The sequence below is a fragment of the Crotalus tigris genome, unplaced genomic scaffold, assembly GCF_016545835.1.
Source record: "Crotalus tigris isolate CLP2741 ecotype Arizona unplaced genomic scaffold, ASM1654583v1 scf7180000024427.8105951120:4207309, whole genome shotgun sequence".
NCBI lineage: Eukaryota > Metazoa > Chordata > Lepidosauria > Squamata > Viperidae > Crotalus > Crotalus tigris.
The window spans coordinates 1,607,321-1,631,673 of NW_024100595.1; the positions used below are offsets into that span (position 1 = coordinate 1,607,321).

Sequence of the window (24,353 nt, forward strand, 5' to 3'; positions counted from 1 at the left end):
CCTAGGCTAAACAACCCTTCCCTGAAACTAGGTGATCTTCTTCCATTTTCTCACCAATGAAGTCATTTGATTTCCCAATATCGTAATCCCAAACGGTGATTTCCAAGGATTTATGACCAAGATCTGATTGTTCAATCTCATAGAAAAAATCCTGCAATGGGGCAGATAAGTATTAAAAGTTAGGAATATACAGGATCACACACACACACCCCTCACTCCCCCAATCATGTAATGCCTTCCTTGGCTCTCCTTCATTTACCTCATTGTACTCCGGGTTTAGTGTTTTCTTTTTCACAGTTGTTTTATGCTTCGATTTTTTCTCTTCATCTGGCTTCAGGTAGCTGCCAGAAGAGAGAAGAAGAGGGAATGGGAGAATGGGAGATTAAGCCTGTACATAAAGACAGTTGTCCTCCTTCTCAGGAAAACAACCAGCCTGTGCAAGTGCTAAAGCACCACCATAAAAACTCAACAAGAAGTCATAAATCCAAAGCACTGAGAGAAAATGTGAAATGACTACAGCAAATGGGACATCTTCCGAACATTAATTCCAGGGTTATTAAAGCGAGTCTCTAAAAGCTTTGCTAAATGGGAACATTATACATGGTCTTTTGATCGACTGGAGGCCAAAGAAAAGAGCCTCTCTTGAGCCTAAGGCTTTCACGTCCCTAGTAGACACGGGAGGGGCTAAATTACATCTTTTCCTTCCCTCCCCAAAACTCTAGACTTCTCCCCACTCCCCCAACCATCCTTAAGTATGGTTGATCTTAACCAAGGATTAGAACCCCTCTCTTCCCTTTGTATGTGTGCATTTCTCACGTTTTTACATAAGGGTCCGAGTAGCCGCATACATCCATAGCAGCTAAGTGGGCGCAGCGGAGAATAGACACCAGTAATCCATGACGTTCGGAGATGTATGTGAGGGCGAGCAGGATGCGACCCCTTTCTTCCAGGGCCCAGCCACCTGGGGGTTCCAACTATGCAGTGGGGGAAAGGAAAGGCTATTGAATGCTTTTGTGTCAAATGCCCACCCTCCGGCCTTCCCAAACAAACTTTTGCAACTGGGTTCATGCATCTTTTTCTTTTTTTTTGAACCATGCCTTGCTGAATAAGCCAATCATGGCCTAGCTTTGCATAAAGTGCTAGGCCATGATTGAGCCATGGTTTATGAAGCACCACAACTGAGTACACAAACCAAGTAAAGCATTGTATGTATTACTGCAGGGGTCCCGCAGACACCATGACCTCCAAGGCGAGCAGAATGGTAAAACATAAACTCTATCCATAATTACATTTAATTTGTTATGTTTCATTTCATTTTAAAAATAATAATTTTGGCGGTGTCTACTATTTAAAAAAGTTGATGACCCTGGGCTTAGCTGGTTGTGTGAACTAGGCCTCAGTTTGGCCTTGGACATTTTGAGACCCAGGTGAAACGTTTAGAAGGCCTTGCATTCAGCCTTGGGCTTTTGAATTCCTTGAGCCCAGGGCAGCCTTCCCCATCTTAGCGTCTTCCAGCTGCTCTGAACCACATGCCAGGATGATGTATGGTTAAGGTCTTGGACTAAGAGCAGGGAGACCCAGATTCCACCACAGCTATAGAAGCTCAGTGGGTGACCCCAAGGTATCCCAAAGGTTTATTGGAGGGGAGGAGGGAACTGGACAAGGGCATTCTGCATTCATCCCTTGAACTCCTGAATGAAAATAGGTGGGAGGTACATCTAAGGAATATTCCAGCCAGCAGAGTCAACAGTGATGCTAGCTGGGAACTGTAGTTCCCCCACAGCTGGAAGGCATCAGATTTGGAAAACTGGACCTGGGATGTTATCTCAACTGGGCTTTCTTTTGCCAATTCCTGCTACAAAGACAGTCTCTTCCTGCCCTCTCGCTAGCCTATTGCCTTGTCAGGGACAGCCAGCTCCAGCCCTCAACCTAACTTTATGTTGGGGGAGGGCCTGCTAGGGAAGGGGGTGGAGAGGGGAAGTTGGGGGAGGGCCAGTCACATTGGGTACTTGGGTGTTTGGAGAGCCTAGGAGGAATTCTTGGGCAAATGACAAGCTCAGGTGGCTTGCATGGATGAGTTGTTGCTTTGCAAGTTGGCAAGGGAAGGGGAAGAAATAGAGAGGGTGGCTCTGTTTGGGGTCTGGTCCAGCCCTGTTACTCAGCAGGTAGGTTCCCGCAATGGGGCAGCAGTCCTTGGCAGGGAGGAGGTGGTCCATCCCCAACCTAACCTGCTGAGGACTTTCAGGTGCCGTCTTTGGGGCGGGAGTAGGATGGGAGAAAAACTCTCACCTCTCTCAGATAGCAGGAGATTCCACGCAGGGCAGCAGTCATGGAAGAAGGGGATGCCAGCTGTTGTGATAGGAGAGAATTTAGCGAACTTTTAAACAAGGGCCCCAGCAAAGTCAAGGAGTGTAAAGGCCCCACGGAGGAGTGAGGGAGAAGAGGACAAATTGGTGAAGAAATCTAATATTAGAACCAATGTATATTTTGCATAAGTGGCTCTTGGTGATGCTGGAAAAAATAACCTTTATTAATTTGCCTCTAATCTGAATTCTGTGAGTGGCACTGAGTCTACGATGCAGATTTCCCTGCTCTGACATGGAATGATGTTTTGCAGGACAATACATCTGGCTGTGATAGGGAACTGTATATGTTCTTGGGTTACTTGCCAATTTTCCCTTAGCCATTGGCAAGGGCTGAGGAGATATGTCCCCCAAAGAGAAAGATCCCAATTTATCATCTCTCTCACCCAATAGTTTTTGACTTTGGGGACCAGGCACAGCTCTTCATTTATGGAATAAATTGGCTCATAGATTGCTATGTGGAAGCTTCTTCTTGTCTTTGCGTTGTTCTACTAGGAATATTCGGTCATTCCAAAGGATGAAAAGGTAGAAATAGTGAAATGCAGGTAAAAATAGGAGACTTGGGTTTGGGGGTGGGTGGCTAGGGGGCAGGGGGAAATCTCACAAAGTTTTAGAGAAAGGCAGGACTCTTAAGAGAGAGGACAGCAGACAGCCAAAGTGACCAGCAAAGAAGTAACTAAAGATGTCTCTGAATGTCTAAGTCTTACTATAAATCAAATGCAGATAATCAACGAGTCATCGCAGGTTATACAACCTTCTTTGACTTAGCTCTCACCGGTTGTTGCCGTTCTAAGCACAGGTTGAAGTGTCTCTTTTGGCCAGGGCGCAGGCGTCTCAGTGGCACCCGAGTCTCTCCGATGAATTCATTGTGGGTCAGTTTATCCTCATCACAGACAGTGATTCTGGGAGGCAGAAACAGAAAGGAAGAATGGAGAATTGTGTTGAGGGAAGAGAGCGCGGGAGGGGCTGTGGCATGAGTTGTGAAGCAAAGGGCGGGTTTTATCTCACCGCAACGTTTTCCGAGCCATGTCCTCTGCAGTTATCCCATTGTAGATGAGGACCTCGTTCCACACAGGATTGAGAGTGTTGTGCTGAGTGCGTGTCTTCAGTTTGTTGGCCTGAACAGAAAAAGGATTTGAAAGGGAAGAACAGAACAGTAGAGAAGTGCTACACAATAATAACTGAGCCCCAAATTTCTGTTGCTAAGTGAGACAATTGTTAAGTGAAGTTTGTCACAGTTTATGACCTTTCTTGTCACAGTTGTTAAGTGAATCACTGCATTTGTTAAGTTAGTAACATGATTGTTAAGTGAATCTGGCTTCCCTATTGAATTTCCTTGTCAGAAGATTGCAAAAGGGGATCACATGAACCCAGGACACTGCAATCATCATAAATATCAATCAGTTGCCAAGCATCTGAATTTTAATCACACAACTATGGGGATGCTGCAACAGTCATAAGTGTAAAAAACTTTTTTCAGTGCCATTGTATCGTTGAATGGTCACTAAATGAGTGATTGTAAGTTGAGGACTATCTGTACAGCAAAGCCTGCAGCTGAATCTGTTCCCTGCTCTGAGGACTGGGAAACAGCGTCATAAGATACAAATCGATTTGTAATGCTTTTCCTTCTTTATCCTGCTAACCGCTAAGATACAGATAGTCCTCAACTTACAACTGTAATGGAGCCGGCCTATTGCAGCCGTTAAGTCGTGACAAAAATGTGACTGACCCAATTTTATGAACTTTTTTGTGGTGGTCACATAAGTGAATGTGGCAGTCATAAAATGGCTGCTATAGTTAAGCAAACACTGCAGTTTTTAAGCAAACCAATAGTTCACTATGGGCACAGTTTTTCCCAAAACAGAAGTGCTGTTTTTTAGCAAAACCATCACAAAATGCAGTCACATGATCATATGATGCTGCAAACGGCTGTAAGTGCAGCTGTATTGCTGAGCTCCCTCATGTTATGTCATCCGTTCAGAAATATTTCCTTACCAGATTCCTTACCAGATTGTTGACTGGCAGAGCTCCTAATGTATTAGAAAAGTTACTAAACATTCAGGGAGAAATTCAGAAATATATCTGCCTTGAAGGTAGCTCGTGTTAAGGAGGGTACTTTTTTTTCCATGTGGTAAACATGTGACAAGGCAAAGAAATATTAGGTACAGATCCATGGTTTAATTTAGAATATTTTAAAAACTGACTTACAGTGGAAACCGGAACTTTTTCTTTTAGAACTATTAAATAAAGAAATGGGGAAAAAATGGAACTTTGTTGCTATACATGTTGATGGCTGCAAGAATTTTATATGCCCAGAAATGGAAAGAAGTGTTAACTCCCTCAATAGAGGAATGGATTCAAAAGATGATGGAACAGGGAGGGATGGCAAAGTTGACTGTGCTAATGTAAATAGTTTTGTGGTTACTTGGAAACCGTTTCTGGACTTTCTGTGTGAAAGAGGAAAAAATATTTTTGACTTTGGGTTTTGACAATTAAGTGGATTATTAGTAGAGAAATGGCTAGAAGTTATTATTTGGTATAGCTAAAAAGTTGCTATCATAACTTATTATGTATCTTATTGTACCAAAAAAAAGTCAGAAGTCACTGCTTTTTGTTTCTTTTTTCATTTCTTTTCCCCCTTCCTCACTCTACTCCTCTGTCCCTTTCCTTTCCCCCTTTCACATTGTCTTTAGGTAAAGATTTGCCTGTCCAGTTGTGTCTGACTCTAGGGTGCAGTGCTCACCTCCGTTTCCTAGCCAAGGGAGTCAGTGTTGTCCAAAGACGCTTCCGTGGTCCTGGGGCCAGCATGACTATACACCAAGGCACACGGAACGCAATTACCTTCCCACCAAAGTGGTACCTATTAACCTACTCGCACTTGTATGCTTTCAAACTGCTAGACGTACAGGGGCTGGGGAAAGGAAGCTCACCCCATTGTATTTTATACTGAGATTTTTTTAAAAAAAAATAAAAATATACTTTAAAAAAAGAAAACTCAGGTAGAACTTTATAGCACAAACATCGGCACAGGAAAGGTTTTATGACCTTTTTTATTATGTAATAAAATGCCTTATGATAATTTTGATGTCGTAAAATGTTTTATAAGATTTGCCAATTCCACAAGAGTCATGGGTCCCGGATTTGGATGCATTTTGTAAGTTAGCCCATTTGAGATACCTTGGTTCAACAATTGTTCCTCCTCTAAGATGCACCATTTCATCCAGTGAAAGGCTACGAGAATCAGAGTTTTAGTAGCATATAGATAAATAGAAGGACTCTGGTTTAGCGTGTTAGGTAAATCTAGCCTAATGTTCCTTGTTCACCTGTGGTTCTGAATGATCTGAATCCTGTTACTGGAGATCCGAGCATATGTAGGATCCATTGTTTTCATTCAAATGACCAAAGTAGCTTTGCACAGTTGTAATGTGAACTCTGCACCTTTCATGCAAGTAGGCCACATCACAACTTCTGTTAAGAAGAGACTCTTATGCTACATTTGTTATTTTCTTTTCTTGCTCCCCCTATACACGTGCTAATGTCAGGTGCATAGATTCCAGTTAATTTATTGCTGATTTATTGCTCAGGCTATACACAAGAATCTGGTCAAGTAATGGTCAGCACTAAATTGGTGTCAGTTAAGAGTCAATGGAATTCATGGGGGGGGGGTGGACTTGCAGCATTTGTGGACATATAACGATTCTGGGCTGAGTTCTCTCTTGACTCTGCCCCCAGGCTCTGCCTCTTGTTCTCATAGAGCTAGTAGGGATTCATACCTTCTGAATCTCTTTCTCTTCCCCAATCAGTTATCTGTTGCCCCTTCTGCCCTTGGCATAGGTAAAACAGCTGCACCCAGATGTGTGGTAGGAACTCCTGAGAAGAGACTCTAGTTTTGACTGTGAAATGGATGTGGATTGATTTTGGTTTTGATTTTATAGAAAAGTGTTGATTTCATTTGGCTAACCAGAGGCAGAAAAGTACACTCAAGATGTCTATCCCAAAGCTATTGTTACACTCACGGAGGGAAGAAGACCATCTCTTCTTTTTTCCTCAGCTTGGCTAATAATTGTTTCAAGATAAATGGGTGGATTTAGACTTGGAAAGCAACACAGGCTTATAGCACCTGCTCCTCCCAGCTGCTTCCTACCATCAGGCGTGCACCGCTATTTTTTGAGCGTACATAAATATTCATAAATATTAATTTGGAAGATTTGGTCACATATTCCCTTGTCACATCTTTTTTGGCCCTGAGATAATATAATTTCGGCAATCAGGTTTCTTATTCCAAACATCCAGTTACAGCTGGCTTAAAAGCCTCTTATTATCTAATAAGTTATGCAAAATTTGCGTGCGCTAAAGTTCAGCATCGGAGGGAATTCCTGGTAGGATGCTGTGGAGAAGATGCAGGGGATAAGCTTTTTCTTCACAAGGAGATGGTCCTCAGTGATCTCCTCACTCACAGTTCAGGGATAGTTTGGAGAAAAGACATTTTTCATAATCTATGAGTGACGTTACTGTTATTCTTGGCAGCAATTAAATTAATAGGCCTGTCCGAAAATTAATTCCTTTATAAATTATTTCAAACAATACAATATGATGACAGCATTAATATGAAATACTATACAGGTAGTTCCTGACTTACAACAGTTCATTTAGTGACCGTTCAGAGTTTCAACGACACCGAAAAAAGTGACTTATGACCATTTTTCACACTTATGACCATTGCAGCATCCCCATTGGTCACATTATCAAAATTCAGACGCTTGTCAACTGTAATCCCCTTTTGTGACCTTCTGACAAGCAAAGACAATGGGAAAGCCAGATTTATTTAATAACCATATTACTAACTTAACAATTGCAGTGATTCACTTAACAACTCTGGCAAGAAAAGCCATAAAATGGGACAAAGCTCTCTTAGCTACAGAAATTTTGAGTTTAATTGTGGTCGTAAGTCAAGAATTACCTGTACACTCAGGAATAAGATGACAAATGAGTTTTACTTATCCATGGATGGGGCATCCTTTGAGTCTACTTTTTTACAGCATTTTTACCTTTTTACATATACTTTTTAAAAGTATCTGCATCTCCTGTATTTATAGTACAGGATAAACGTATGCATATATCCTGTATATAGGGTCATTTTTCTTGAGATGGGAGTTATATGAATTTGATTAATAAATGTATTTCTTAATGTTGACACTTCGTATTTTTAAATGCTTGTTTTTATCTACATATTGTTTTTACTTAATAATTGTACACTGCCCAGGATCAAGTTTTGTGAGATGGGCAGCTATATGAATTTGAGAAATAAATAAATATGCTCACAGATAAGCCCATCCACAGATAAGATGACCCTTGAAATTTTAATCAAAATATCATGAAATGGATAATTTGTGGATTATCTATGGATAAGCCAATTGTGAAAATTAATACATATAAACATTTTGAGCATCACTTTATGCACAGGTGGTGCATTTTTCATGGTTAAAAATTCAAGGATCGGCTTATCTGTGGATAGGCTTACCGACAAGTAAACATGGCAAATTTTATTTCTCATTCAAAATGTTTAATGTGCAAGATAAACTTTATCCTCACCAGCTTTCATGCCACATATGCACACACACACAACTGGTAGATGGCTGCACCTATTACACTTTAATTGATTTTGAAAACTTAAGCAAGATGAGTTCAGGTCAGATGGGAAACAGTGAGACAATCTCAAAGGTTTAGGAGGATCTACAGGGAGGAGTCAAAAATTCAAGATGGCAGCCACTGCCTTGCAATTGAAGTTCTGCCTTTTTAAAATGTCTGTGACATATCTAAAGAAGGGATGGTTATTTCAATTGCATCGTTTTTGCTGCCATTTTGTCTTTTTCTGCCCCTCCGGCTGAGGTTTAAACTGTCTAAGTCAAAATCCTAGCAACTGAGAAGACTTTCACGAAGTCTATTTTAATTGGATTTATTGAAAAGGAAAGGGAATTAGATTACAGCAGTGTTTCTTAGCCTTAACAACTTGAAAAGGTATGGACTTCAGCTCCAGAATTCTTCAGTCAGCAAAGCCATACTTCATCAAATTGTGAAGATTGAGAAACATTGGATTGCAGAAGTCTGGATCACTGGAGACTTTCTCTTCAGTTCCCATTTAATTCCTAAGTGCCCTAAATCAGAATCTTCTTAATTCTCTTTCCTAGAGCTGTATGATGGACAGAGGAGGCAGGTGCTTTTTTGGACAGCAGGAAGAATGGGCAAATTCTGAGTAATTTTGAGAGATTTATTTATTTCTATTATGCCTTCATTATTTTTATAAATGACTCAAGGAGGTGAGCATACCTAATACTCCTTCCTGTTCCTATATTCCCCAGAACAACCTTGTGAGATTAGCTGGGCCGAGACAGCTCAAAGTTACCCAGCCAGCTAGCCTGGTGCTAGCTGGCTTTCATGCTTAAGGCAGGACTAAAAACTAAACCTGATGATTGATCCAAAGTCAGCCAGGCAGCTTTCATGCTTAAGGTAGGACTAGAACTCACAGAATCCTCATGATTGACCCAAAGTCACCCAGCTGGCTTCATGTCTCAGGTGGAACTAGAACTCATTGTCCCCAGGTTTCTAGCCTGGTGCCTTCCCCACTAGACCAAACCATTGTCCACACTTTCATGTTCCAAGAGGCCAGCAGCATCTGGGAAGTTGGACAAGCAACCCAAGAGAAGGACAAGGCTGCTTCCCTATTGCTCCCCCCCAAAAAACTAATATGTAATACACATGTAAAGAGTCAAGCTTGTATTGAAGGAGACTTGATATTATATACTCACATAAACTTTTGTGGCTATGTGGGACCAGAATTAAGACACAATAACAGGGATGTAAATTTGAGACTATGCTTACCAAAGGTATCCAAAAAAGAGTAAAAAAAAATCAAAATGTCATGCTGGATATGAATGGGCGTCAGGGCTTCAATCACACGCTTGTAGCCACCATCTTGACTTTTATGGGCCCCTTCCAACAGACCCCCTAGTGCTTACCTTACAAGCACCTGGAAGGAGATGTAGTTTGACATAAGGGTCAGCCAAGCCATTAAAATCCATTGGCTTTAGTCCCTGAAAAAAAAAACCAGCATTAATTCCATTCTATTTATACTTATTTATTCTTTTTATATCTCCACATATTCAGAAGCCTGTAGAAAGTTCTCTACCCCTCTCAAAATTACAAAATTCCCACTCAAAAGTAGACATAAGTGTGCCCACTCCACTTTATGGGTGTGATACTCTGGGCTAATTTCAATTCAAGCTACAAATCTGATCAGCAGTGAAGCCAGCTTGATCCTTTCCTCGAAATGACTTGCTGATTAAAGGGGAGGGTGGCAGGATTTATTTATTAAAATCCTTCCACAAGAGATTGGCTCAGATTTCTGGTAAAGGATATCTTTGTTTTTTTCTCCACAGGGAGTCTTTTTTGGAGAAAGACAATCTGCAATTTAGAAGGGAGAAGAAAAGAAAAAAGAAAGGAAAAAAAAGATCGAGAAAGAAAAAAAGGAACAGTGTGTGTGTGTGTGTGTGTGTGTGTGTGTGTGTGTGTGTGTGAGAGAGAGAGAGAGAGAGAGAGAGAAGTTGGTGTCTGCATGTAGCAGGGCCTGATGGTCAACCTACTACAGATAGGTCTTGACTTACAACCATTCGTTTAGCTACTGTTGAAGTTACAACAGCACTGGGAAAAGTGATAATCAATCCTAACACTTACGGCCACCACAGCATTCCCCACAGCTAAGGGGTTAAAATTCAGGTGCTTGGCACCCAGCACATATTTACTACAATTGCAGTGCCAGGGGTCACAACACTCACTATTTGTGACCTTCCAACAAGCAAAGCCAATGGGGGAAGCTGGATTCATTTAACGACTAGGAATCAGGGGTAGGCAACCTTGGCTCTTTTATGATTCGTGGACTTCAACTCCCAGAATTCCTGAGCCAGCATGGCTCAGCTTGGAAACCTCTCCCTTTCCCCTCAGCATGGCTGGCTCAGGAATTCTGGGAGTTGAAGTCCACGAGTCATAAAAGAGCCAAGATTGCCTACCCCTGGACTAGGTGATTCACTTAACACATGCAGCAATTCTCTTAACAAGTGTGGCAAAAAAGGTTGTAAAATGAGGTGCGACTCACTTAACGACTGCCTTGCTTAGCAATGGAAATTTTGGTCCCAACTGTGGTCGTAAGTTGGGGACCACCGGTACATTCTTCAGCTCTGCCTTGGAGGAGGAGGAGGGTCTTTCATAGGCAAAAGCAAAACTGCATAATCCGTTAGAGCAGTGGTTCTCAACCTGTGGGTCGGGACCCCATTTGGGGTCGAATGACCATTTCACGGGGGTCACCAAACCATGCTGTCCGCCATTTTTTTCCCTTTTCCCTAGCTCTCCTACTCCCTCTTATTGGTGGCCACACCCATTTGGGGGTCACCACAACATGGGGAACTGTATTATGGGGTCACGGCATTAGAAAGGTTGAGAATCACTGTGTTAAGAGTCTGAATTATTAAGACTCCCACCCTGGAATAGGTCTGGGGGTTAGAACATAGAATCATAGGTTGAAAGGGACCTCAGAGGTCTTCTAATCTAACCTCCTGCTCTAAGCAGGAGACCTTATACCAGGGGTAGGCAACCTTGGCTCTTTTACTGAATCATGGACTTCAACTCCCAGAATTCCTGAGCCAGCTGAGGGGAAAAGGAGAGTTTCCAAGCTGAGCCATGCTGGCTCGGGAATTCTGGGAGTTGAAGTCATAAAAGAGCCAAGGTTGCCTACCCCTGCCTTATACCATCCTGGTCAAATGGTTGCCCATTCTCTTCTTGAAAACCTCCAGTGATGGAGCATCCACAACCTCTGGAGGTAAGCCGTTCCACTGAATAATTGTTCTCACTGTCAGGAAATTTCTATGTTGGATCTCTCTTTAAAAAGTTTCCAAACATTGCTTCTTGTCTTGCCTTCTGGTGCTTTGGAGACTAAGTTGACCCTCTCTTCTCTGTGACAGTCCCTTGAATACTGGAAGACCATTATCATATCCTTCCTAATCCTTCTCTTTGTTAGACAAGACATACCTAGTTCCCTTAACTTTCCTTGTACCGTTTTTAGCCTCCAAACCCTTTATCTTCTTTGTTGCTCTTCTCTGCACTTTTTCTAGGTTCTCAACATTTTTTTGGTATCATGGTGACCAGAGCTGTACATAGTATTCCAAGTATGGCCTCATGAGCATGGTATAAATCCACTCCTCCACATTCGTAAAATAGTTTCACTCCACATACTGACCAGTGGCACTTTCCAGGTGTTTCCTGATTGCAATCAATTCTCCATCCAGCAATGAATTTGTTGGATTATTACAGAATTACAAATTCTGAGATATCTGCCCTAAGGAACAGTGCACTAGGTAGGATAGTTGGATTATCACTGCAGGTGTGGGGAATTCATCTCTAAATCGCAGTTGAACTTTTTGAAACCCCTTTTCAGAAGCCTTAATTTACCTTCCTGGCTAGGAAGGCGATCTTTATGCCACTTCAAATCCCAGAACTATCGGGGTCATGCATTTTAATCCTGTTCAGAGTCACTGCGGAAATTCCAGCTAAATTGCCTTTGTTGGTGAATGGCCACAGGGAAAACGATAGATTAGTCAGAAAAATATTTTTAAAACTGCACTCATGTAAACATATCCTCTAAATAGTTTGCACACAATCTCCAGAGGGCGACACCAAGGAAACAGAAACTTGCCAGTTGGGAATAAGGGTCATCTACTCTTTTCGAAGTGGCAGGCTCTGGGTTAGTTTTGCTGTGGTTCTGAACTGCCGCAGTATTTCCCATACTTCCCCCCCGCCCTCTTTTGTTGCCACAGCAACGCCAGATGCCTGCGGATACCCGGTTGCCTGGCGCGTCGCCGCCCGAGATGCTTGAAGATGCTGCAAGCCCACCAGCTGGGAAGGAAGAAAGGGAGGAGGGGGTTTTATGTATTGCTGATGTGTGAGTTGAGGATCAGGGTTGTAGAAAAGCAGCCAGGTGAAGACCCCAGAGGTTTGGTTTGACACTTAAAGGCCACTTGCCTGACTTCTAAAGGCTTTGTAGATGGGGTAGAGAGAAAGGGCTGAGTGTGGCAGGAGAAAAGAGAGGCTGAAATGAACATTGCTAGCTCCATAATGAGATTTTCCACCCTGGTGTGGCCTCTTTTATTAAATCAAGGCCGTTTATTGTGAAAACGCAACATGTGATGCAGAAAAGCTGAATCTAAAGGCATGGAGAGTGCTAGAAAAGCAAAACAGTGTCTTTTTAGCAGCCTTCCACAGCCTACTGTGCTCCAAGTAAGTTGAGTAGCTGTTCTCATAATCCCTTATCGCCAGCCCAGGCTGTGTCTCCTTTAGCAAAAAATTACAGTTGTCCAAACCCCACCAATTTGGAGAAGCTGCTTCGGAAGAAGTTTTTGAGGCCCAGTAAGGGAACACGATTACCTTGGCTCGTAGGATGGTGCAGTCAAGGGTGCAGCTTTCTGGATCATAGAGAATATCAAATTCAAGAGTCCCAAGTGATGCTAGAAAAAGGCCGGGCAGTAAGGAAAACAAATGTTAAAAAGAGATCCATTTTATCAATGTTTTCCTTCAAGATGTCTTCCCAATCCCACTCACAATCTGCAAATTCAATGCCATCCATCTGTCCAGACCAGTGTTTCTCAACCTTGGCAACTTTAAGACATGTGGACTTCAATTCCCAGAATTCCCCAGCCATTCATGATCCAGATTAACCTTCTCCAGCTAACCTTGCTTCAGATGAACTGACTAAAAATCTCATCAGGCTTGGCCAGCATAGCCCTCTCTGAATTGATTTATATCGCTGTATCCATACATTTGTATACAATTGAACGAAGATTGACTGTGAGTTCAAATAATACCAGAAGGTGTTCTTATCTTGTTGGCTGGCCAATATTGTCAAAATGATCCCCTACCCTAAATTCTGCACACCTCTATGTAAATGTTCTCTGTCTGTGAGTTATGCATAGGAGTGCACACTTTCATTTTGAATATCTCAAGTGCCCCCCTTCCCTTTCCCTCTGATAATCTAATTTAGGCACCAGGAAAACTGAATGTGATGTCCTGAATTAATTGCACAAATAAAGTAGACGTGTCTGAAGATGCATAATAATTGAGCTTCTGTTTCTCATGGAACAAAGCAAAGAAACATGGCACGTTTCTGAATCAGCCATCACTAGACACATAGAAATAAAACATATTTACACACCATTCAAAAGAGAGGAAGGAAACAAAAAGACCAGAATACATCTTCTCCAGCAGCCAACACCAGATAAGCAAGAATTAACACCAGGCAAACAATCAAGCAAAAAACAATACCCTAACTAAGGAACTACTCAGGAGAAAACTATACCCCCCCCCCGCCACCAAAACTTGCAGGGCAAGCTACTGTGTATAAAAAGGGTGGAAACCCCATACTCTCTTGCACTGAGGATGTTACCTAGTTGGATAATGAAACATATGCAAACAAACAAGCTCAGAGAGGACCAAGGACTCCACAAAGGTAAGTCTATTTTCTTTATCACTGCCTCTTTTTTCTTCAAATTAGGATACTATGTCTTCTTTCTGGGACAGTTGCCCAGTTATTAATTATTCAGGACCCTCAGGGGTGTCTGCAAGGAATGCTAAAAAACAATCAAGATGGTGGCTGTGACAGTGCAATTCAAGCTTTTTTTGTTTTTTAAATGTGACACACCTAAAAACCAGGCAGAGCTATGATCACATCATTGCTTTTGCCATCTTGACTTTTTGATCATACCTCGGGGACCCACTATTTACTTCTCCTTCTGTTTTTTTCTAAGCCTGGAGAACGTTGGCCTTCGTGAATTAGAACCTTTTCCCCATCTCTCTCTGTCTTTATAAAAGCATTTATACATTCGGGTGAGCAAATAAATCCATCCAATCAACCAACCCAGCCATCTCTAGAAGTCCCATCTTTTAAAGCTAGAAGCCTTAATCTGAACCATATAGGATCTATTTGTAGTTCCTCAGTGGCAAGAACAAAGCATTCTCTCCTTTATGTGTTCCAAGATGTTGTGATTGATCTATAAATTGTATGGATCAATAGTCTGCCACAGTAAAAAGGTTTCTTGGCCTGGGTTGTGGACTGTGTTTTGCCAATTTTGGCAGGAAATTCACTTCCACTTGCTTAGCCTCTGGCCTATCGTTGTTGCCCCATTTCACAAATAGGCTTGTTCACTGTGCTAAGTCATAATTCTTTCTGGCTTGGCTGTGTTGTGTAAGCATAGCCACTATGTTCTGTTTATGGCACTTAACAGCTCAGCAGGTAGTATGCACCCTACCAATTGAGCTTTCTTCAATAAACCATGGTTTAGTTATTGATACAAAGGATCTAGTTAGTCCTGACTCAGTAAAATTCAACCAGAAGAGAAGAAAGAGGATGGGCTTCCTCTCCTCACTCATCAATTCTAGGCACTTCTTGCTAGGTGTGTGCTAGTGGTCATCGGTTAGGCTCCCTTTTGATGCCTGAGAAAAGCTAGATCCCAGAGCGCATGGCGAGCATGCACAAACTGCTGATGAATGATGCATGGAGATCAAGAGCAAAAAACGTGATGTATTCTTCCTTCCCCCCCCCACTCATTCCTGGCCTTCAGATGGTCTGCATAATTTTAAAGCCCAAATGAAAAGGGCTTATATGTCCCTACACATGTTTGATCAGACTGTACCTCTTTGTATTGGGATACATTTATTTGTAAGGGTTTCTGGATGGGTTTATGTTTTGATGCATGCCTCTGTCTGGTAACAGGGAGGTCTATCTTTCTCTCTTGTGATCTATTCATCTACAGTATCCACTTCTATGCTAGCTTCCTTTTTTTCCTTCCCTCACTCTGTACCTACCATTCATTAAACCTCCCTCCTGTCATTTCCTTCTTTCCTCCCTCCCTCCCGTCTTATGGGAGTCAGTGTCTGTATGTGTGTGTGTGTACAGGCACCTGTTGGAGAGCATATAAATGTAATGTCTTTTTTATGCTGGGTTGTGTTAATAGTAGAGGTGTGGTGAGGTTGTTTTTATTAGAGAAGATGCCTGAGTGAACATTTGCATGCGTGGGTTGTCCCCCCAGAAAGTATATGGGACCTCAATAATTCTTCTGATGCAGATTCAAGGGGAAAAACTGACATCTTGAGTTTTTAGTGCCACGGCACTCATTTTTGAGGATGGCTGATACCGTAGTTCATGTAACTCTCTGCACATGAATAGTAGGCATGTGCTTGTGCTGACACAAATCTGCTTGAGGCTTTGAATTTGGTAAAGCCTGTGCATATTTATTTGTCTCAGCACAAGAACAAGTGCAAAAAAGCGAGAACAGAGCATGTTTCCAAAATATTTGGTTTTCTAATAGCTATCTATTGTTTCTCCTAGTCCTAAAAACAAATGTGCGCGGGAACAAATTCTTTCCTTCATCTATTTCTCTCACATTAGAATGCCAGCTGCAGCAGGTCATTCCATCCTACTGTAAGAAGAACAGTGTGCACCTGGAAGCTACAGTTACCAGATCCAGGTTGCAGGGATTCAGAGGACCACTTAGAGGTCAGCAGAGAGTTTTCTGTATCGTTTTACTGCCATCTAGTGGTTAGGCAGATTTTTGCAACCCAGATTTGCTAGTTGCATTCTTGTTCAGAATCTGTTTTCCAGGTTTTTGGAAAATTCACAGGCAGCCCAAGTAGCCTTTCCCCATGTTTGCCCCCCAGCAGCAAATGATAACCCCATGAAGCCTTGGGTTCCCCTCTGCTGTTTTGACTACTCAAGCCAATTCCAAATTCCACAGTTGGATTTAACAAAGGAATATCTTTCAAAGTGCCAACTATACTGGTCTGGGCTTGAGTGACTGGGATTCTCGGGTGTGTATCATTGTCTAGTTCCTGTATTGAGAAAGTTGTGATGCAAAATTTTCATTTCCTTTGGAAGGAGACGAGGAGGCATTGGCACACCCTAAGATTTAGCACTCTAAGCCAATGCCTACTCAATTTTAGCCTAAAGTTAACTCTGCTTTGATGGGTAGCAGGGTTGGATAATAAGTTCATGGTACCTTGTGATTTAATGTAATGAGGAGGTGGTTCCCCAGGAGGGAGGAGGTGCATTCCAGAGGAGTAAGAGGCAACTCAGCCCAGAGGTCAAGTGTGAGAGAAAGAGGGTGAAGACAGCCCCTCCTTAATGTTTCACAGAATGTCCTGTAGATGCAGATAGTAGAATCCTCAGTCTAGCAAGATTTTGTCTATAGAGGTGAAACAATAAAGAACTCGGCTTGAAAGGATTGCTGTGTCATTCTTGATTTTGAGCCTGACAAGCTAGAGTGTTTAATCATAGTAGATTATAAGTACTGAAACAAATATTGGAGAACCTGGCCTGATAGAACACAAGAATTGCTTCTGAGAAAGATAAGCATGAATTTGTGTACATGTCTGTTTCAAATTTTGTGTCCAAAAAGAGCCCGGAATGTTGAGATAAGTTGTTTTCATGTGTCCTTCCAGATGTGAACCCAGTTACCAGAGTCAATTAAATCTTGCCTGATACTAAATAGCTTGATTTGGAAAAAAATCATATTATAAAAATATTATATATATTATATATATATATTTATAAAAACTTCTAGGTAGGTTTGCAATTTTCCTCATTGCGATTATGCTTTAGAGAAGAGAAATTACCAAATCATGTTCTGCAGACCTTTTATCTTTTACTATGGATTAGTGTCCATGTATTATTTTATTGTGCACTGAGTGCGGCTATTTACAATTAAGTATGACTGCCTCGGGGCAAAGATAGGATTCTGTTTTTTAGTTCTTGCCTGCATTCACTCAGCCTAAAACCTCAGGAGATTCACTAGACTTTATTTCCAGATCAGTGTGCAAATGGTAGGAGAGAGGAGATGTCGGAATGGAAAGGACATTTTGTAGCATGTATGACAAAGAATGAGCAAGATCTAGAACAACATGATGGTTACACGTTAAATGTCACAATGGTAGACCTGCCTGTTCACAAAATTCTCCCCAGAACATTGGCTATAAATGTGACAAGGGCTCACACAAACACCACTTTTAAGTGAACGGTATATGTGGATGAATGTTTTGAAGGAAGTGGAACTGAGGAATGTACCTCTCTAAAAGATCAGAATCTTACATTGGGCAGGTGTATGTGAGTGATGGTGGATTTAGATAAAGTATTCCAGGTAAGATTGAGAAACAAAGAAGGAAGGGGAAACGATGGAAATGATGGTTGGAGAGGAGCAAGGAAATACAGAATATAGAATAACAACATTGGAAGGAACCTTGGAGGTCTTCTAATCCAATCCGCTAGTCAAGCAGGATATTTTATAACCAAGGGTCTTCAAGCATGGCTGGCTGGGGAATTCTGCGAGTTAAGTCCACAAGTCTTAAAGTTGCTAAGTTTGGAGACCCCACCCTATACCATTCTAGACAAATAGCTGTCCAATCTCCTCTTAACAACCTCCAGTGAATACTCCTCAAAGAGATATGAGTTACTGTTAGGGACAAGCTGAGAAGATGAACATTTTTTTTATCTGTGACAGGAATTAATGCCGAGTCAGTGGCATCTAATCAATCAGCGAAGATTCAATTGTCCATATTTTTGAGAACTGTTTTGTAAGACAGATTTGTTTATGACAAACGTATTGTTTGGATAACATAGCAATTGAGATAGTATGAATGTCAGTGTCGATATAAGTTGACATTAAAGTGGAGGATGAGGCTCTGGATGGCCATTCACAAAACTTTAATATGCCTTTGTAGATGTGTGAAAAAAAAATCTAACTATGAGTGAGTAGATGGTCGTATGAGAGGCAGATCTGCTGGTTCTATTCACACAACATTCTTTGACTTGTTTCAATTATTGAACAAACTATAGTGACTTAGATCATACATCTTGCCAAGTCATAAACCACAGCTGACAAACCACAATGGTTGTGTTCACATTAATTGAACAGACCATTAGTGAGTTAGTTCACACATTCTGCTAATTCGAAATCAAACAAAGTTATAGTATGATACATAGAACAATGTACAAATCCAACCACCAGCTGTCAAGCATCTATACGCTCTATCTTAAAATTAATATTACTAATATTAATATTATTACTAATAATAATAGAGTTGGAAAGGTCCTTGGAGGTCTTCTAGTCCAACTCACTACTGAAGCAGGAAACCCTATGCCATTTCAGACAAATGACTGTCCAGTCTCTTTTTTAAAAATTGCAGTGTTGGAGCATTCACAACTTCTGGAGGCAGGTTGTTCCACTGGTTAATTGTTCTGTCAGGAAATTTTTCCTTAGTTCTAGGTTGGTTCTCTCCTTGATTAGTTTCCATCCATTGCTTCTTGTCCTGCCTTCAAGCGCTTTGGAGAATAGCTTGACTTCCTCTTCTTTGTGGCAGCCCCTGAGATACTGGAACACTGCTATCATGTCCCCCCTCGCCCTTCTCTTCATTAAACTAGACATACCCAATTCCAGCAACCATTCCTTATATGTTTTAGCCTCCAGTCCCCTAATCATCTTTGTTGCTCTTCTCTGCACTCTTTCTAGAGTCTCAACATCTTTTTTACATCGTGGTGACAAAACTGTATGCAGTATATGAAGAGAAGAAGTTGATATGTGAAGTGACAGTCAATGTAAAAGAATCTTTATGGAATGTGCTATGCAGCCAGCTGTTTTTTCTTGTATTAAAAGATAGTTTGATCAAAGCTCATGTTTTCTCTACAGACACAGACACGGGGAATTATACTTACTGTTTTCATCAGAATCATATCCTTCAGTAGATTCTCCTTCCCCAGTTCCTGCGGGTACAGTTGTTCCTTCACTTCTCATCCTATCTTGTGTTGTCAGCACCCCTTCCAGCCCAGGATGCGGAAAATAAGCTGAGATTTGGGCAATGGGTCGTATCGGTCCTGGGGACACATCGATGGCCATGTGCTCTCGGATAGGAACTGATGCACGATCTCCACGGCGGACAGTCATTGGAGGAACGGTCAACTGTGCTGAAAGGGGAGAAAAATTCACTCATTAATTTTCATCTTTTATTTTTATTTTCAGTGGTACTACATTGGTATGCAAAGCTGCCTTAGGCAAATTTGCTGGAATAAAACCGATTGGGCTCGATTCTCAAGGAAATACATCTCTAGATATGTTCTTAATAGGTGGCATCCAGCTTCTCCGGAAACGGGAAACTTTAAAATGCAGCCTAATGTTTTGGTTACTATATGTAAACTTTTGAAAATTCGCCCATATGGTGACAAGGAAGTTGAAACCATCTCTCTCTTTCTCTCTCTCTCTCTCTCCCTCTCCCTCTTCTATCTATCAATCATCTACCACTTTTTAAAGCTGCCTATCTCCCTCATAGAGCCCTTATTATGTTATAAATTTTATAGAGACATCAGGTCAATCTACCTTGTGCTCCTAATTTGTAAATTCCTTGCAAGGTCAGATAAATTTTACATGAACCTTCTCCTTCAAGATTTAAAACCATTCATTACATGGGCAGTAGCTAAATTTTGTGCTGCTGCAATGAAAGCAAGATAAAATTAGTTAAAGACATAATTACCTTTGGTTTAAGTAATATTTTGGGTTTGATACATCTTAGCTGATATTTATTTATTTATATCCTGCCTTTATTATTTTTACAAATAACTCAAGGTGGCAAACGTATCTAACACACCTTCTTCCTCCTATTTCCCCCACAACAACAATAACAACAACAACAACCCTGTGAAGTGGGTTGGGCTGAGAGAATGACTGGCCCAGAATCACCCAGCTGGCTTTCATGACTAAGGCGGGACTAGAACTCCCCACCTCCTGGTGATTGGCCCAAGGACAGCCAGTTGGCTTTCACGCCAAAGGCGGTATTAGAACTCTCCATCTCCTGGTGATTGGTCCACAGTCATTTAGCTGGCTTTCAGGGCTAAGGTAGGACTTGAACTCATGATTTCCCACTTTCTAGCTTGGTGCCTTAACCACTAGACCAAACTGGCACTCCTAATTCAAGGTGGCAAACATGTCCAACATAGCTTCTTCCTCTTATTTTCCCTATAACAACGATCCTGTGAGGTGGATTGGGCTCAGAGGGACCGGCCCCAAAGTTGCCCAGTTGGCTTTCATGGCTGAGGAAGAACTCATGGTCTCCCACTTTCTAATCTAGAGTCTTAACCACTAAATCAAACTGGCTGGTTGTTTGATGAATTGTTAGGGGATATATAGTTTTTATTTTTATTTTATACCTATTGATGTTTTAGATTTATCATCTGGGTAACAACTGTATTAATATACAGAGGAGTGAATGTTATACTATCTGATTTACTTTGCCGCTTGTTAGCATATTCTTGTATTCATTTGCTTTGCACTGTTTTTGTACTTTTAAATTTTGCTTGTCATTGACCAAATAAATATTATTGATTAGTTCTCCCTCTAAACTATAATGATTGGCAGGTCAAATTTGCTACTTTGCAGGGAGGCAAAAGGCAAAGCAAACATTTCTTTGTTGTCAGAAGAATTGAGAAATTCAATCAGGCATTATTTTTAAAAGAAACCAAAAAAATTCCTTTGTGTGAACAAGTGTTTCTGTTTGTGATGGTGAACTACAATTTGTATTAGGTAAGAAATATCTATTACTGTTTGTGTCACAGGAAAAATAAGCAATGTTTAAGCTTTGACTGAACATTTTATTATTTTCTTTATAAGGTATCTCAAGTAGGTTTCAGGAAAAAAAAACTCTGGTAGAAAAAAAATGATATTTTCTAAGTAAGAAATGCACTTCTCTTAATCACGGGCTAAGACAGGGTTTATGTTACGGGCTAAGACAGGGTTTCTCAAACTTAGCTGCTTTCAGATGTATGGACTTCAACTCCCAGAATTCCCCAGCCAGTCTTGGTACATTATATAAAGTTTGAATGATGACTGAGAATTGATATAGTAGAATTGTGGGCTTCCTAAAGACCTGTCCAGCCTTCACTGCAATGTTTTTAAGCATGCTTGTGTTTGTTCATTTGCTTGTTTTATTTTTTGACGTTTTAGAATTCCTCTCAGCCTACTAACAGATTACATTTAGTCCTTAGTAATTTACTTTAGCTGAAGTCCTCTCACTAACTCATCAATTAAATTTACTACCAAAGAAGAAGTCTATCGTTCACCCCGAAAGTATGTTATCTCCACAACATTGCTGTATTCCTATATAAAATCACTATTACATTCTGTATCAGTCAATTCTATCAATTAATTAGATGTTACAAGTCACATTAAAAAAGAAGCTTCATTTTTCTATTCTGAATGATGATTTCAGGAAAATAAGATGTTTTCATTTTTTCTATTGCAAATGTAAATCTAAAATCTACAGACCTTTGTCTATAGGAAAAAGCTAATACATCAATGCATGCAGGAAATGTTACATAAAAAATTGAATAAACAAGGAGACTATCCTAGTGATTTTATCTCAACTTATCTTTTTATGTTTTACATAACTTTACCTCACCCATATGCCTTTTCTTGTAAGGAAGGGACCCTTACTTTTTTTCTGAACCAAACTCCATAGTTTTACATAGATTTATTTCTCCCCATCCTAGTTTCTCATGATCCACTCTGTGAACCTCACTTCCCAAAATTTGAGCTGGGGACCCTTTTTTGGCTATTCCCAAATTTACTAAAACTTTCCCTGTTTGGATGAATGAAACAAATGGTTTTATAAAGAGATTTCCTTTTGATCTCTTTCTCCTAACAGAAAACATTTCAACAGATATTGTTGCTGAAATACCGTTAATACTGTCAAACCCATCTTTTCAAAACCATGGTTCCCATTTTCTGGTGGCAAGCAGGTTAAAAGTTAGGATGTTGGTGCAGTGAACAAAACTGACGACAATTTTTTTTTATTATTATTCTAAACATCCGAACTGTACTGTTGGAAATAGCCTGATGCGCTATAAGACTGCAGTGGTCTACCCATTTTATAGGAATCAAGTTCCACTGAATTCACTGAGCTAACGTTTATTTCTGAGTAGACAGATCTGTATTTAAATAAAAATAAGGGGAAAAAAGGGCAAAACAGACATGAAATCAAAGGTTACCAGATCAATGCAACCTGAGAAATGGAATGTTAGTCAACAAAATTTCAAACTCCAATTAGAGCATGTTTTGCAGCACTGGCCTCTCTCTCTTCCCTCCACCCCAATTTTTAGCAATAGTGAGATGATTATAAGTGAATTAGGAATTTCTCTCTGTTGGACACTTAATGACATTTTGATACAGCAGAATATTTTGAAATTAGTACTAGTCAGAAGCTAATTTTACATGAATTTGTTTTCTTAAACAGTAGACACAGGATAAATTTGCTGAACTGAATTGTCTTTTTTTTTTTTTTTTTTTTGTAAAGAGGGAGGGGGAGAGGGAGCGAGGTCTGCATAAAAGTATTTTCTTGAACCAACCTTGCCTCGGTCCACCAGTTCTCAATCAGTTTCGTACCTTTCCAGAATTGCTCTCCGCATCTATTCCCATCTCCGGAATCAATTTAGCCATCTCCGATTCTTAACACCTTTGTCTACGCCCCAACTTTTTCCCCTGAATATCCCACCTCTGTGCAACTGATGTCCCTCCATTTTCCAGATTACACCATAAATGCCTCTTATTCTTTGAAGAAGCACATTTGAGTTGCTTTCTACCCTGATATCCGCCGATCTTCAATCCCCCTCACCCTCACATTCCAGCCATTGCCCCCAAACTCCCCTGTCGGCCCCATAACAGTCTCTCCCAACTTGCCTCAGCCTTTCCCCCCCCTCCCCATCTCCCGAATATCACCTGCTGAACAACTCTGCCAAGTCTCTGCCTTCTTGGAAACTCTGCCAGATTGTGACCCCACATTTTTGTCTCTCCCCAAGTTGCACCCCGCAACTATCTTCACACACCCCACAACCCTCCTCCAACGGCTGCACACTCACCCCCTCCTTCTCCCACTCAGTCCCACGGGACTCCCCCCTTCTCTTCCTCCAGCCCCCCCCCCCCGCTCCATCTTACCTGGGTGCAGATCCCGTCAACAGGTTCCAGTGAGGAGAAGGCGATGCAAGGAATGAGCGGAGGGGATCGATGGGGATCCCACGGACTGAGAGAGAGAGAGAGAGAGAGAGAGAGAGAGGGAGAGAGAGCGCAAGGGAAGGGGGGGTTGCAGTCGAGAGGTGGAGACTATTGTTTCTATTGAGAATGGGAGGGGGACGGTGCAGAGATCTGATATGGAATACATAGATTAGATTAGAGGATAAAAGGCGGAACTATTAGACTTTGTGTGTGTACTCAGCCGTAGCAAAAAAGAAAAGAAAAAAGAAAAGAGAGAGAGAAAGAGAGAAGTAATCAGAGGCTAGCATGGGTAAATCAACTACCAAGATCGAGGCGAGATAAACTAGGTGTGTGTGCGCGTGTGTGCTTTGGGGGAATAATGATAAAAATTGTTTTCTCTTCTGCAGTTTTAATTGGACGAAGAGAGTTATATATTTTAAGCTTTGTTCATTCTTTTTCCTAAAGAGAGCAGGAGAAAGATAAGAGTATAAAGAACGATGAATTATTAAATACTTCTGCCATATCCCTTGGGCTTAAGGTGGGTGCATTTCCTTAATACAAAAAAAAAAAAAGTAAGAAGCTACACACAAAACATGGTTGAAGGCATATCCATAATAATACAGGGCAGAATAAAGGAATAGAATAGAATAGAATAGAATAGAATAATATAACAATATAACAATATAATATAACAATATAATATAACAATAGTTGTATTATAGTATAACAATATAATATAACAATTGTTATATTATGAAATTACATAATATAACAATTGTATTATACAGATTATATAATGTGATATTGTTAATAAGGAGGTTTTGAAAAGAGAAAAAAGAGACTGGAACGTGTTATAAGTGAGGTGAGGAGAAGGGGAAAGGGGGGGAGG

At 40.9% G+C, this 24,353-nt stretch overlaps 1 protein-coding gene across 5 annotated transcripts in view; it reads right to left on the reverse strand.

The window, feature by feature from the left end:
* Positions 1 to 23,993, reverse strand: part of DOC2A (double C2 domain alpha) — a 28,584-nt gene extending 4,591 nt beyond the window's left edge. The window contains exons 1-10 of one of the 5 annotated variants that reach the window (XM_039330344.1): positions 23,429 to 23,993; positions 19,165 to 19,413; positions 12,834 to 12,913; positions 9,380 to 9,454; positions 3,372 to 3,481; positions 3,139 to 3,265; positions 2,290 to 2,349; positions 817 to 974; positions 260 to 341; positions 55 to 151 (exon numbers count right to left, since the gene is read on the reverse strand). In XM_039330344.1, coding sequence (XP_039186278.1) covers positions 55 to 151; positions 260 to 341; positions 817 to 974; positions 2,290 to 2,349; positions 3,139 to 3,265; positions 3,372 to 3,481; positions 9,380 to 9,454; positions 12,834 to 12,913; positions 19,165 to 19,393 — 1,018 coding nt within the window. In that variant the 5' untranslated portion in view covers positions 19,394 to 19,413; positions 23,429 to 23,993. Of the gene's footprint in view, positions 1 to 54; positions 152 to 259; positions 342 to 816; positions 975 to 2,289; positions 2,350 to 3,138; positions 3,266 to 3,371; positions 3,482 to 9,379; positions 9,455 to 12,833; positions 12,914 to 19,164; positions 19,414 to 19,822; positions 20,107 to 22,879; positions 23,114 to 23,212; positions 23,311 to 23,428 lie in introns of those variants that run through there. The other 4 variants (XM_039330346.1, XM_039330345.1, XM_039330342.1 and 1 more) reach the window with 4 other exon arrangements.
* Between the last annotated feature and the right edge of the window lie 360 nt (positions 23,994 to 24,353).